This window comes from Galendromus occidentalis, unplaced genomic scaffold (genome assembly GCF_000255335.2).
Source record: "Galendromus occidentalis unplaced genomic scaffold, Mocc_1.1 scf7180000077524, whole genome shotgun sequence".
In the NCBI taxonomy this organism is placed as follows: Eukaryota; Metazoa; Arthropoda; class Arachnida; order Mesostigmata; family Phytoseiidae; genus Galendromus; species Galendromus occidentalis.
Genome location: NW_003805512.1, coordinates 1,606,881 through 1,621,375, shown reverse-complemented (window position 1 = coordinate 1,621,375; position 14,495 = coordinate 1,606,881). Strand labels below are relative to the sequence as shown.

Below are 14,495 nucleotides of genomic sequence, written 5' to 3'. Positions count from 1 at the left end.
TCTGGGAGGGGGCTATAGCCCCTTCAGCCCCCCCCCCCTGCGTGCGCCCCTGGGGGGCGCCGTACTCTCAGCGGCGTTCTGTAGCCCGATGTCCAGGCCCGTATAGAGTCTCGGGCCAATAGTGTCAGCCATCGTTCCTCCGAGGGGAGCTCTGCAAGAAGATTAGAAAAAACCTCGAGCAACCGTTCGACGCGGTCATTTTCCTCCGGGAACGGGACCTTATCAGAGGGAGAGGGGAGTGGTATCCGGTTCTGATACATCAGATCTACACAGCCTCGGTCAATGTTGCGCACGCACCCAGCCATTCAATGTCAGGCGGCCTGATGATCATAGCGCTTGAATCGTGAGCGGTGTCCGATAGTTGTTGGATAGCGGGTTCTTCCGGAAGAACCCGACTCGTTCCATGCAGACGGGAAGTCACAGCTTGCAATCACGAGTCTCGCGGGGAAAATCCGGGTTGAAGCTTCGCGAGCTATAATCTTCTCTCACTCACGCTAATGAGCCTCCACAAAACCACAATAGCTGGTCTCCGTCAAAGTCCAAGCGAAGTCCGTGAGCAGTGAACTTAGAATATTAACGCAAGACCCATGACAGATGATGGCGCACGAGCTCAGACTGGAGGCTCTTGTCCAGAGGGCTCTGCGTGGTGAAAGTGACGATAAACACGAACGACTCGACTCCGGTGCAAACACTGTTCTCATCAGACAAAGTCTTCCCGCATTAATCAACTGATATTTCTACCATTTCGTCTGATCGCTCCAGCGTGCTGTGGAAACCGAAGCAGAGAACTCGTTCTGGATTTGATAAAATACGCTCATCGAATTTCCTTTCATCCAGGTCAAAGATGTTCCGTCCTCGAGTCGTCCGAGGGCTATCGATTTCTGGATTCTCATCGTTTACGGCTTCTTCCTGCTCCACACTCTAGTCTATAGCTACCCGAGGACGCGCAAAGGTGAGCACTCGATTTCGCGCACACCGATAGGTGTCTAATTCTTAGTGCTCCGGAGCTCCTAGCACCGGAATTCCATTGGGAGTTTCTCATGCGATTTGTGTCACTTGGAAGGTCCCCGCATCAGTGACTCGGACTCTGATCGAACTGCGCACAAGGAACGCTTCTGCGAGACACTGGAAAAACACATGTCTGCGATCTTCTACGGAACTGCATTCGCCTCCATCGCCTCATATTTTATTCTTCTCCGAATCCTCCCGAGGTTCGAGAAGTCATGAATTTGAATACATCGAAGGAGATCGAGCTTTGAAAACCGTGTTTCTCATAGAATTCCTCGGACTCACTCACTGGAGCGCGACGGAATGAGCAATCGATGAACTTCCATTCACATCGAGAGTAAAGTGGGCGAGCATCCAAGTTATCGAGGGAGAACCCGATACGCGAAAACAGCGAACAATCTCGTCGAATTATCGACCGAACGTCGAGAATGAGACCACCTGAAAAGAGAGAACCTCGCACGGGACAGATTGACGGTCGAGTGGTCGCAGCCGCGAGCATTTTGGAAATAGGTTGGCTGAAAGGCCAAAAAATGTAACTTTGAGGAGCCTGGCGTCGGATCGACTGCTACCAGCAAGCTCACTCAGCCGAGCAAAATCTCGGGAATGACGTTCCCCGAATCTACGGAGCTGTGCCCGCCCCGCGGAAAATACCCCCATAGATCGTCTGCGAAATTCCGCGACTCGCTCACCGAGTGCGTCACCCTGCCGGCGCAGCTCCTTAAAGCCGAGAAAGCACTTAGGGAGAATGGAAGTGATGCCTGAACGACGCGTGACGTTCATTTGCTCGTCAGCACGACGAGGCACTCAAATAAGCGCCTAAAGCTGACGGGGGAAAGTGCGGCTTGCTCCGGAAGAACAATACTTTCCCCAGATATGTAAGCGAGTCCGAGAGTTATATTCCGCTTTCCGAGAGCTCGGGAGCGCTTGTTCAAATGGAAAAAGGATGTTAGGAAGCCGTCTCCACGCACATACAGGAAATACAAGCACTCCCATTAGATCATTCAGACACACTCCCTCAGAACACACGATTTCCGTGCCAAGAGAATGCTGTCATGAATCGCCTGGGGATGAGCGATGAAGTCAACAGTTTTTGGATCCATGCTCCAGCCAGACGTCACCCTAATCTTTCGCAGATCGGCACCTTTCACCATAATTCGCGCATGATTCCTGCTCGGAATACTCGTCGTTCGCATCCCGAGTCTCGCATCGCCCTCTGCCCCCGATGACAAAGTAACTTGCCGCAGCTGGACACCGTCTTCTGCGACAGTCTAGAGAAGTCCAGATCGGATCGGCCGAGACGCAGTTGAGTGGCGAGCGATGAGCTCCAACAAGAGTAGAGATTACAGTCGTCTCAGTCGCTCTCGATCGCAGTTTGCGAAAGATTTATCCCAATGCTGCTCCTGGTTCACGTGAGCTCCTCGGGGATCGTTGCTTCTATTCGATTCTATCAGAAACAATCTGTCAGCGGCAGCGACGACGAAGGGAACGCTGTAGGAGAGGCGAATCTTTTCTCACAGAGGGAGATAGTGTGAGCCTGCGGTGGAAATGGAAATCCACTCAGAGCGAACGCCGGCGCGCGATCGCCGCCCGGAGCAGCTGCTGCCGTGTTGTCGTAGCTGCGCTCCTCGCTTGTTCGCTCGTTTGTCTGTCTGTTGGTGTGTTTGGGAAGACGCCTCCTCATTGTGATGTACTCCGCAGCGCGAAACGTGGAATCCTAGCGCGTCTGGGCTTCATAAAAGGCGGGCACGAGAGGAGAGCGGCTGGTTGTTCTCATCTGCAGGTGTCGCTGCCTGAGCTTTTTTCTTTCCTGTGAGGCTTCCGGGAAAAGATTGCGAATAATTCCAGAAAATGCAAGCATGAGCGCGTGCTTTTTGCCGGCCACTCAACTCCTCTCTGTCTTCCTTGTGATGCGGCTTCGCCTGTCGCATGGCCTCTCGATGACAACGACGATCTTCCTATGCGTTTTAATCTAGGGACGAGCTGGTTTCTCCTCGGAGACGGATGCCCATTCGAACGTGCTTGTCGGAGGTCGGAGCCTGATATTCCGTCGCCCCCGCTTGTCAGATTCGACACGAGGAACATTGGGGTCGAGTGCGACGACAACTGGTGTCTGATGATCCCATGTATGCATTCCGCTTAAGAGCCTCTGAGGATCATCCCCTGTCGCTTTTGGCGATAGTAGCTTCGTCGATTCTCGACGTCTATCAATTCTCCGTATCCATAATTTCCATGAATCCAATGCCCAGTCTCACGACCAGCGGACTCTCCTCAATGCTGGATATTGATCTCTAACTGCCCACGTTCTCGACAATCGCAATGATTTCTCAAGAAGCCCTGGAGGTCCTTGAACGAGCTACCGAGGACGTCTCCGTCGCGAGATGCTCGATTGTCTTCCAGCCTCTCCTGAATTGCCTGTCGACCTGAATCGTGCAACGTGGTACCATCAGATGCGCGTCATTCTCCGCGGGGGTAAGTGCGTTTATCGGGAACTGCGGTGGTTCGCAGAAACGATGACGTATCGAGGGGCATGGGACTCCTCCGAAGAAGGGTTATTCGAGGAGGACTACGTTTTTCGCTTTCGGGTCGACTTCTCATTCATCAAGTTTCTTGTCAATCGTCATCGTGGTGCCAGACCCAAAAAGTGGTCGGAAGAGGTTCGTCTCGCACCCAGCTTCCCACAGAGGACTTGAGTAGAGTTTGAGCGGAATCGTTGCACGATTCCAGTGTACCTGTTCGGAAGGTGTAGATTCGGTTCAGACAAATATGAAACTGAATCATCAGACCGCAAAAGCGGACAGGATATTCCTCAATCGAACTCACGTTTACGGGGAGATACCCTTCAGTCCTTACGAAGGCGTTTTAGGTGAAAAGGCAAGTCCCTGGTTTCGAATATCTTCTTGTGGATTATAATTATCTTCATTGCAATTGGATCATTGCCATTCGTCGAGCGCTCCGTGTCTCAAGCAGGAGCTTGCGAGGGCAGCGACCGGCGAGCCGGAGAATTAGAATTCCCCACTGTCATAGGGACTAGAGGCATTCCTGCCTGGCTAGAGCATTCACGACAGGCCGAGTTGGCAGAGAGGCGATATTCCATGCGAGCATGATTCTTTATTTTCCGTAGCTGAGCGGAGCCGGAATATCCCCCTCCCGAAGACTCTCATCGAATATTTATCTCATCACAAAGCCGCAGTTGACGCCTCATAACGCAGGAGGAGGCTTTAGCTGGCTGTCCGCGAGCTGACCGAGAGTGAGGGTAAAGATCATCAAGCGGAGGTGGTAAATTTGTCACCAGCTGTTTGTGTAAAAAGTCCGACGAACAGGATCCAGCGAGGCTTCCCGACCGAGAACAAACGAGCCGGACTGAGGGAGCTCGAGATTTCTGACTGAGCGGAGTCGGTAACGCGAAGATCCTCGCTCGCTATGGCGTCATCGTAGACGAGGCGCAGTGTGAGACGAGGCGAGACGACGGAGCGGAGCAGACGAGGCCGCGCCGAACGGAAGGAATGTCCGCTACCGGGAACCCGTGGGGCAAGAAATAAAGGACAACAACAGGGCAGACCCACCGGCGAGCGGAGACAATGCGAATGGGACGACAGACTTTTGGTCTCGAACCCCTTTCACATCTCAGCGGGAACTCTCGCCCGGCAACCTCCCGGCCGGTCGGCCAACCGACCCACCAAGCAACCAACGAGCCAGCGCAGGAGGCCGTTAAGCGACTCATGCGATGGCCTGTGTGAAAAAAAGAGCACTTATATGCATGCATATGAGCAGCAGCAGCAGCAGCAGCAGCGAGGAGACGGAGACGACATTCTCATGTTAATACCTCCACCACAAATTCTTATTTCCTCTAATCAAGATCTACAACACGTGCATGACCGCCGAGTGGTAAATATTTCCATCATGATGGACGGTCGACGGCGAACCGGAACCAGAATCAGTCCATCGGGCTACGTGATTCAGTTAAGCAAGCGGCTATCCTCCGCTCTAACTAACTTAATCGGCTTCGCGTCAACGACTTATGGTATCCTCGGTGGGCTTCTTTCGAGTGACCCGGGCTTATGAATTCTTGCTCCGAGCCAGACCGACAGGTACGGGCGCAATGAGACGAGGGAGGAAGACGTCATGACGATGGAAACGTCGCCGACGAAGAGAATACGCCATGGATGAGGATTTCATTTCTGGATGAATCCAGGGATTACGGCCGGCGGCGCAGAGCTCCCCCCCCCCAGCTGCGACGGAATGGCAATTCGCTTCATGGAGACTGGCTCAGTGTATGTACCTACCTATATCCCGCCGAAGTTCGACTGTCATGAACTCCGTGCCTCGGGAATCGGAACTATTTGAAACTTCTCCGTAACGACAAAGCTTGTGTCGGCACTTCGAACTTCCGTGTAATCCCGGGAGTTGCTCGAATATGGATCGTGATGATCGAGATACGCTTTCGTCGAGCTGTAGCAGACGAATAGCTCGACGACGAAAGGCTTCTCTGAGCTACCTGTCTGCGCTCTCCGGAACGCAAGCGAGCCTGGTGACATACCTGACGCAAACGGCGATTCGGCCAACCAAACACGGAGCGACTGAAGCGTGGCTCTCTGCGGCGGCCCAGCGTTATTGCGTCGCAATATCGCTCCTCAAGCCACGGGTGGAGCTACCAGGTATTAAAATCTTCCCTGGAACGTCTTCTCTACGGAGAGCTGCGCTACGCCACGGCAGATAGCTCAGAATCTGCCAAAAACCTTAGATCCGGGTCGTCCGTGGACGCTCACGAGCTAACGGGATGGCATTTGAGTCGTCCCTGGGGCCGCCATTCGCGCGTATGCGACCGGGTCGGCATCAGGAGAATCGAAGCACAAAGAAACGGAAGAGTTAGCGCCGAGGGTTTCGGAGCCAAACTCAAATTTCGTTCTCCAAGTTTTTCTCGCTTTCGAGACGACGTCGACGTGGTGAAACCCAAGGCGTCGCAATAAGTTCTCTCAGCCGCGTATCCAATTACCTCATACGACAGGAACGCGATAGTCGGCTCATCCCCATCTTGTTTTGTCGAACTCCTCGATGTTCTTCAGCGCGACTTCGACCTCCTGGAGGAAAAAAGCACATAAAACTTTTAATGCAAGCTTTTGAGAAGTTACTCTCCCGGCCACCGTGCTCGGCAGCAATGCGCTGATCCGTTAAGGAGACAAGTTCGTGATGCCAAAGACCCGTTTTTCCACTCACTTGTAGACGCCATCAAGCCTCCTGAAACATGCAGCATAACACTGTGGAAGACTTATCCGTGAACAGATGCTCTCGAGAGTACCTACGTAGGTATCGGGCTACTAGTTCGAGCTCGAAAATAGGAGCGACAACCTACGGGCGCCGAGGAAACGCTGCCGAGCCGTGCTTGTTCAGAAAAGAACAACGTCCCTCACCCTAGGCCGACTCGGCCGGAATCAAATACAACGAGAGAGACACGGTCAGAGAACTCCTGACAGCTTGACAGCATCGGTAGACAACAACGGCAGCACCACCGGCGGAAGGAGCGCAGAAGGGAGAAAAAGAGCGGAAAGAGAGCGATGGAGAAAAACCGTGCCGCAAACCGAACGAATAACACGATTTGAAGAAGAAAACATGCACTCGTTTCATCTCCACCCCGTGAACGTAATGGAATGGGATGACGAGATGTCAACGCGGAATAGGCCAAGCATCCGAATAATGCGAAGAGCGAGAAAGAGAGAGCGTCCTTCCAAACGGAGGGCGAGCGAAATTCGGCCTCCCGAGCTGTTCGGCAGATTTTATTCATCTGGTAGCCGCGCCGATTTCTCTGACGGATTGCAGCTCCCATACTGCGGACGGGAGCGAGCGAGCGAGGCACCGACCGACTGACTGAGTGACTGCCGAAAAGGCGCTCGGACAGGGACAGGAATCGAGAGAAGAGCATTGCGCAACAGCCGGCACGGAGAAAGCCTTCGAACAAGTTGATCCCATCATTGTGTCGCAACCCGCCCTAATGGAATGTCCTAGTTCATCATCAGCACGGCCGCGGTTTCAGACGTATTGAGGGATTTTCGTTCATTACCGATACCTTAGCTGCAGTGTCGAACGTGGCTCAGGATCGCTCAATGTGTGGGTGGACTGTGGTTGCGAGGGGAGATTATGAATCGCTAAGTGTCTCGGGAAGACTTCGGGTACTTTCGTGAGTACCTAATCATTGGTGATTCGTCCCACAGACGAGGAAAGGGCCACGCGGATGCAGTCGAATGAAATATTGACGATAGCGCGACGGAAACAACGCTCGCTGTCTCGGAGGTCCGGAGGATCGCGACCTTTCGCATGCCCATACACGGGTCCGCTGGGCGTTGATTCTATGCTTCCCGATTCCTGCCCCCTTGGTCCCAAGTTTCCTCCAGGTCGAATCACTTTGTCTTATTTGCTGCGTTAGCACCGATTTTAAATGGGTAGAAGGGAAATGAGTCCTCACGTGGGTTCAATAGACGGAGGAGCTTTCAAATGCAGATTCTCTGTGCCGAATCACTATCGCGCGGCGAAAAAGGCGGATAGACTGTTTCACCGCTGGGCTTTGAGCTTCGATTTCCGGACGAGTTTGCCGGAGAGGTCCCGGACACAAAGAGCTTCAATAGGAAGATTCTCTCGGTCGGATAACAGCGTGGAGCGGTTTCCGCTCGGACTCGATCCCCAGATAAAACCTCGCTTCCGGATGACGCTTGCAAAGTCCCTCAAAACTGAGAGACTATAGGAGAGGGTACCCGTCGCGGTATTTTTCACGCGTCTTCCATATGTCTTCAACAATGTGTCCTTACGGAGGGAATTCATCTCTGGACGAACCCGGGGTCCGGCCCTGCGAGAGCTGTACGACCTATGTAGCTTGGGAACAGCTCGCAGTTGCACAATGCGAAGAGGGAAGAAACGAGAAGGAAACCGAAAGGAGAAGTGGCACACTATTGCATCGTCCTACTTGTAATGAGCGTTCCTACAAGAGAGCTCTCTGTTGCTGAGTGTGATCACATTGGCAAAGGAGGACAAACAACCGATCTGGAGCCACTATGAAGATTGAGACCGAGAGATCGGAGGCTAGCCAAGCGCAAGGCAATTCCTCGCTCCGGAAGAAATCGATTCACTGGCCGGAAACACTCGCCTAGAAATCTAGGCAAGCGCTTCTCGTCAAGGTTGACGGTGGGTGTGGAGGGCGCATGATTACCCCGATATAAGTCAACCCCTGGCCTGAGCTCTGGCTTGGAAGAAATGATACCTTTCAAGCATGACTCGTTTCGAGTATTCTCAAGGTGGAAGTGCGGCTTGAGCGTCGCTATGATAATTGATTTGATGGGGGTTTGACTGGGGATGTGACCTGCGGCTTGCGTGATCAGGCTCCCATCATGGCCCGCTCATCTACGGCTATAACAGATTCATCGACATTTGCGTCGACGAGTTCTCTCCAGGAACCCTGTGGGAAATCGCGTGTCGTCGGCTTGCGCGCTCGGGATACTCGGAGAGGGACCGAGAGAAGGAATTCCCATTATTTCGCCCGAGAAGACGGACATTGGTTCGAGAGGTCTAAGAGCCACGGCTCCCTCGCGCCAAGTACATGCGCACGACGTGTCCGAGCAGTTGGTTTTACAGAGGGTGAAATTCCTCGCAACGGAGATCGTCGTCCCTCAGCCCTCAGTATATCCGGTCGAGACCGAAGGAACGCTACTACTGGGGATCCATCTGATTGCAAATGAGACTCCCATACGATCCTGATTCATTAAGACGCCCATTTTCTCCGAGCTCGAAAACGGCGTGAATGGAGAGCTTCACAGACTGACCTCTCCGCGATGTCGGTGATATCATTCTTTGTGGATTCTTCGGCCCGGATAATACGAAGCCAATGCAGCCTCTTGTATCGGTAGAGAACCGAACGCACGGTGCTCTCGCGAGCTCACCCTACAGCCGCTTTCCATCGAACTGCGAATCAATGACAGGACACGATCCGAAGCTTCCTGGAATGTTCCTATTGGAAAGACACTTCTGCCAGGCCTATCGTCGGGAAACTTTTTTTCTGCGTCAGAAGCGCAGAGAAGTTTCCTCTGGAATGGAGAGGAGGCAGGCACATACATCTAGATAGACAAACAGTTTTTTTCCCACAGATTCGACGGTCGGTGCCGGCGTCCTTCCTGATGGAGGGTGATTGTAGGAGTCGGTGACTTCAAATCGTGGAACTGGATTGCAAGGCTTCTCCAATTTCCGGCCCGCCGTTGTCGTCAGCAGTCGGCAAAAAGTCGGCAATTCCCACAGGGTACGGTTCTATCCGAAGAATATCGCGTCGGTGGAGTCGTTACTGTAGTCATAAAATGGCACTTCTCATTCAATAACTCTGCGACAGAGGACAGGCTGTAAAACGAGTGAGCGGCGACATCTGACAAACACGGTTGAAAGTTCATTCAATCATTCTTCATGAGCCGTCTCCAGGGCTTGATGGTCATTAGCTTCATTAGATATCATTGCCGATATCAAACGCGATAGTGGTAGCGAAAAAAAAACTGCCGACGCAAAGTTGACGATCGGTCTCAGGCCATCCCGGAGGCTCTTCTGTCGACACAATGTAACAGAGAAAACGAAAGGAAAACACTAAATCCCGAATGTACCCTTTTCCTTTGTTCAATTGATCGGGAATAGCCGTCTGCGGACCAGAACGTATTGTTAAAAAATTTCGCAGGTCTCGCCTTTTTCTACGGAGCTCCGGTCGCGAGCCTTTCTTGTTTCAAGAGTTCCACTGTCGGTCTCCGTAGGCTCGCAGTCGTCCCGATTCAGATAATCGCAAAGCTCTCCGCTCTTCAGAATTTCCTCTTTGTTCGAGAAGTTCTGCATGCGAGCTTGATAATTGGGTTCCCCCACTTGAACGAACTCTCCATTCTCAGCTGCTCTGGGCCGTGATGAAAAATCGAAAGCTGACGAGTCCATTTCAATGGTTGCTTCCCACGCTATCCACCGCGTCAGATGTGAATTCAAAGATGACCTCGCCGCCTTGCCCCCTGACTCACGGGAACCATGTTCCCGCGCTTGCTCGGGATTCGATTCAAGAAGACCTAAGGGAATCGCTCGCGTCGATTTCGACTCCGCGAAAAATTACCTCATTCTCCGACACAATATCTCCCGCGGAGTCTTGCGCAATTCTTCGACGTGCTTCATAGTTGTACGAGAAAGCACCAAATCCGCGGAGTTGGCTGCGAGGAAGGTGATGCCGTCGGTTCTAAAGCTAGGCCGGAGCTCTTAATGCGGAACTGTGTCAAAGGACAGCCGTCTGGCCGGAGACGAGTGGCCAAAGAAGGATAGACGGCGAAGGAAGGATAAGCCTTAAGAGCCGCGAAGAGGCACGAAGAACTTTCCACCAAAGTGCCTGAATGAGTGAACGACTGCGGATGCTATCAAGCGAACTTCCCATGCTGTTAACTGAACTCTATTCAGCTAGAGACCATGGGATTGCTTATATTATACATATGTATATATCTTTTGTTATCGAAAGTTAGGTATCTTGAGACTGCGCTTCGGGAGCATCTCGAGTTCCTCATTGTGAACGCATCCACAGGTCGAACAATTGTCAGGCGCATCGATGCAAATCAAGAGAGACATGGATTAGCCGAGGCGAAAACGAACCCTGAGACCCAAGTCGACCGGAGAAGGGGATATTGCTCCGCTCCCCTGAGCTTCACCTCCACTAGGAACACAAGGATCACTCCCAGAACGTGGAGAATCCCAAAGTGCGCCGATTTCCTGAATCGGCAGGAAACAGAAACAATGAATAGAGAAATATTGGAAATCGATCGAGTCTCTGAAATATGAAACGGGCTTGAAAATGGGGAGGGTAATATATCGGCGGGGGTCTCATAGATTAAACGAAGCGTGTCATGGAGCTGCGTTTGAGAGAGAGCTCCGAGGGAAGCTGTATATTTTTTGGGCTCTTTCCGAAAGACTACCGTTGGGAAACGGACGGTGCAGCGCTTCTGCCATCCAGCGCTTATTATAATCGGTCGGGGAAAATGGAGTAACAGGCTCGGATCACCTGTGTGGAACCACCCAATGTGAAATCCCCCGAATAATTGTTCCTTCCAAAAGGTTAATGAAAGCGTCGATGGGGAGCGACTGTGAGACGGTGCCCCGGGAAAGCCGCTGTTATGAGACCGCGAAGAAGCTGAGAACCTCGAGCCCCTTGTCGAGGGAGAGCTTTCCGCCGAACCGTCCTTCATCGGTCATCGTGACGGACGTCACGTGTGGCGAGCTCAACAAGTGCTCCGCCGTCCGGCGCAACTGGTGAGGACACGCTGACGGGCTCGCAGCCTCGGATGGTTTGGCGGCCGTATCGGAATCGCTCCGAGCGCGATTTCAAGCGGCCGTGTCAGGCGATCACTTTCGCGCAATCGGAGACCATCCACATTGTTCGAACTGAGACGATTCCGCAATGCTATTGGTGATCGTTGAGGCACCGGTGGTCGTTTTGGAAATATCGTCGGGCCCTTGCCGTCGGCGAGGAGGACGGGAAAGGGATCGGTGGCCTCTCTCTATTGCCGGCCTCCAGTGCTCCAGCCCGGGCCAGGCGGGAAGCATCTCCGAGCGAATGATCGGGAGTCGAATCTCTTCGTCCAATGCAATTATCAGAAGTTCTTCCCCTATTGTTTTCGGACTCCAGTGATTCTGTGGTATTCAACAGTCCATCGAACATAAGTGACCTTTAAAGTTCGTTCCGCTTGGATTCTTTCGTTCACTAAGAAGCAGTCAAACAGCGCGTGAAGCGTTATCGGTCGCAAGCAAGGCGAGAAGTAACAGGGTGAGTTAACCGATACGACGTGGTACGGATCGGACGTCATGCGATTCGAGAAAAACACCTCCTTCGAATTCACCGACTCACAAAAGTATATGGAAGCGGCGAGTCCTTCCGAATAAAATATGTGTTCATGAGAGCCTTAGAAAGTCGGCGCGCGTTTTGGGCGAGTCGAGCGTGTGCTCGCATGTCCACTTGGCTGACGTGCCGAACGTTGAGAACGTTGTTCTTTTTTTATTGATGACGCTGTCACCGCAAGCCGCGGTTCTAGTCATGCTCCTCAACATCAGAAAGAGTTTTTATGGAGAACGTTTATTTGAGCGTCTAAACGACGCGTCTCGACCGGAGCGGAGACGGAACGACGGGTCTGATCAAATAACCGAAATATTGCCTACGCGCTCCCTGCCTTGAATTCGGCAGGACCTCTCCGAACATAAAGGTTCGCTGTCGGTCTCTATTCGCCGGTCAGTTGGTCGGAGGGGGCGATAACTAACCTCTCGGCCTACGAAAGCCTCCGGTCGGGCCTCTGCGTTGCATCAACTTCCCTATGAACAACACATATATTCACGTGAATATTCCAACTCCGCAATCAGAAACGACGTTGTACAGGGCCCCCATGATCCTGACGCTTTCTCACGGCGCGGCGGCCTCGGAAGTTCCGCGATTTCCCCGCGCAGCCGCCACGGTCGGCCCCTGAGACACGACTGAGCTCCTCGAGGAGACGTCGACATCACGTTCGCTCGGAGAGTCTCGATGTAAGTTTCGTCGCATTCGAACCCGATTATGGGAAAGAGCACCATACATTCTTTCGCGACCTTGAGCGAAAGTTTGCGCTATCCTGAAGAGGGCGAAAGTTATGCTCCAGAGGTCAGCTCTTCCCAACCGTCTTCCTAAAGGTCGAAGTAGAGGGTCACTATATTGACACGCACAAGTGACGACAGCTGGACAGACGCAAGAGCCTGTGTCGTATTTCCCCATATTGATCCCGAAAGAGTTGAGCTCGAGCTCCGACTCGTTAGGACTAGACCGCCTGTTCGAACGAAGACGCCGCTTCCGCTGTATCGAACGAATCGTAACGCTTGAGTGCAATCATCGGGACATCAACTGCAGGCGGATTTGTTCGACGTTATTCAAACTTGGTGCATTGCAACTAGATTTTGAACATCGACGTAGAGGCTCTCGTCCCTCATTTCCCCGACCCGGCTCCGTACATAAACCCATTATCGCAGTAGTTTCCGACGACAGTGCCGTAGTCGAGTTCTTTTCGGTGATCCAGCGCCGCGCCGCATCCTCTCTTTTTGGCGTGAGGGACATCATTTCCTCAAGTCTTCGCGGATTCTGGGGGGGCGAGCACTGCGCGAAAACCCACGGCCGAGGAAAAGATTTCGGCTGACCGAGCGGATGAGATGCATAGTGTCTTTTGAGCCGTATGAGACCCTGATCAATGTTACCCGACCCCGCCAGCGAGGACGAAATACCTCGATGACGGGCTACACGAAACCCAAATCAATGAAACCCTGCCGAAATTCTGACGCGCAGAGCAGAAGCCAAATATCGAATCACTGCCGGCTCCGATGAGCCACATACGCCCACAGTCAGTCCCCACGGCGTATTGCGGGGCCGTTGACGCTCTCGCTACTAATTGAGATATACGATTGACGCCCGCGCGCACTCTGGCTACCGGAACGACCGACCGGCCAGCCAGCTATCCAGCCTGGCCGCCTTTGATGGCAGACTCTCCGGTCGATGGGCTGGTCTGTTCACCATCACGTCACTGTTGAATCACATCTCCAGCATCTGCGATCTCTATTAACTCGCTCTCGAGTTAACCCAGTGCTCGAGCAGTGCCCCGTCTATTGGTCAAATTGCTCGGTCAGCGGCCGCCTCGTCTTTTCGGGAGGAAACGTCACTTCAGGCATCGATAACGCGATTCCGAAGTGAACTCGACAGGAGAAGTGCGTCATCTGCGCGCATCCGCGGGATCCAACTTCTGTAAATTTGGCGGGGACTTGACTTGGCACGGCCTGCCATACGGCCGGACCACTCCCGTCGGCGCCGTCCACTCGGCTGCTGTTTAAATCACTGGCAGACCCAAGTCGCTGATCTAATGCGCATCGGTACCGTCTGTATATTTGAGGCGTGGCATCTGAGAAAAGATCGCATCTCCACTCGCCATCATCACGCCAAGGTGCACCGAGCGAGGTGGATTTCGAACTGATTACAACAATTATTATAATTATTATTATAATATGATGATATTCCATAATCGAATACGACCCCAGCAAGACGGCGGACCGTGCATTTTTCTCGACCGACCTCACAATCATGGAAATATCACGTACAATCAGTCGATGTATGCACGACGCATGAGCGGAGGGATTCGAGCGAAAAATTCCCGCCTGCCCGGGAATCGCCGGCTGCTGACTCGGAAAAATGCTGAAGTTTCCAGGCAAATACAGGATTCGCGAGCGGACAGAAAGGCGAATGTGGGATTCGCGTGCGCTCTTTGGTTTTACGTGCTGTTGCTCCCAGCGAACGTGCGACGAATACCCCAAACGTCAGCCTGACCAACTACGCTGACGCATGCGGTCGAGCAGCAGACGGACCAAGCTCGATCTGAACCCGATCGCTCTTATGCGAGCTCCGAATGGTGACTACCGGTTCTACCGAGAGGAGTTTCACAGCCCTCAAA

At 52.9% G+C, this 14,495-nt stretch overlaps 1 protein-coding gene across 1 annotated transcript in view; it reads left to right on the top strand.

Annotated features, from left to right (window-relative positions):
* Positions 1-14,495, top strand: part of LOC114828455 (glutamate-gated chloride channel-like) — a 42,183-nt gene that overhangs the window by 2,417 nt on the left and 25,271 nt on the right. The window contains exon 6 of the mRNA XM_029112684.1: positions 845-952. Coding sequence (XP_028968517.1) covers positions 845-952 — 108 coding nt within the window. The remainder of the gene's footprint in view (positions 1-844; positions 953-14,495) is intronic.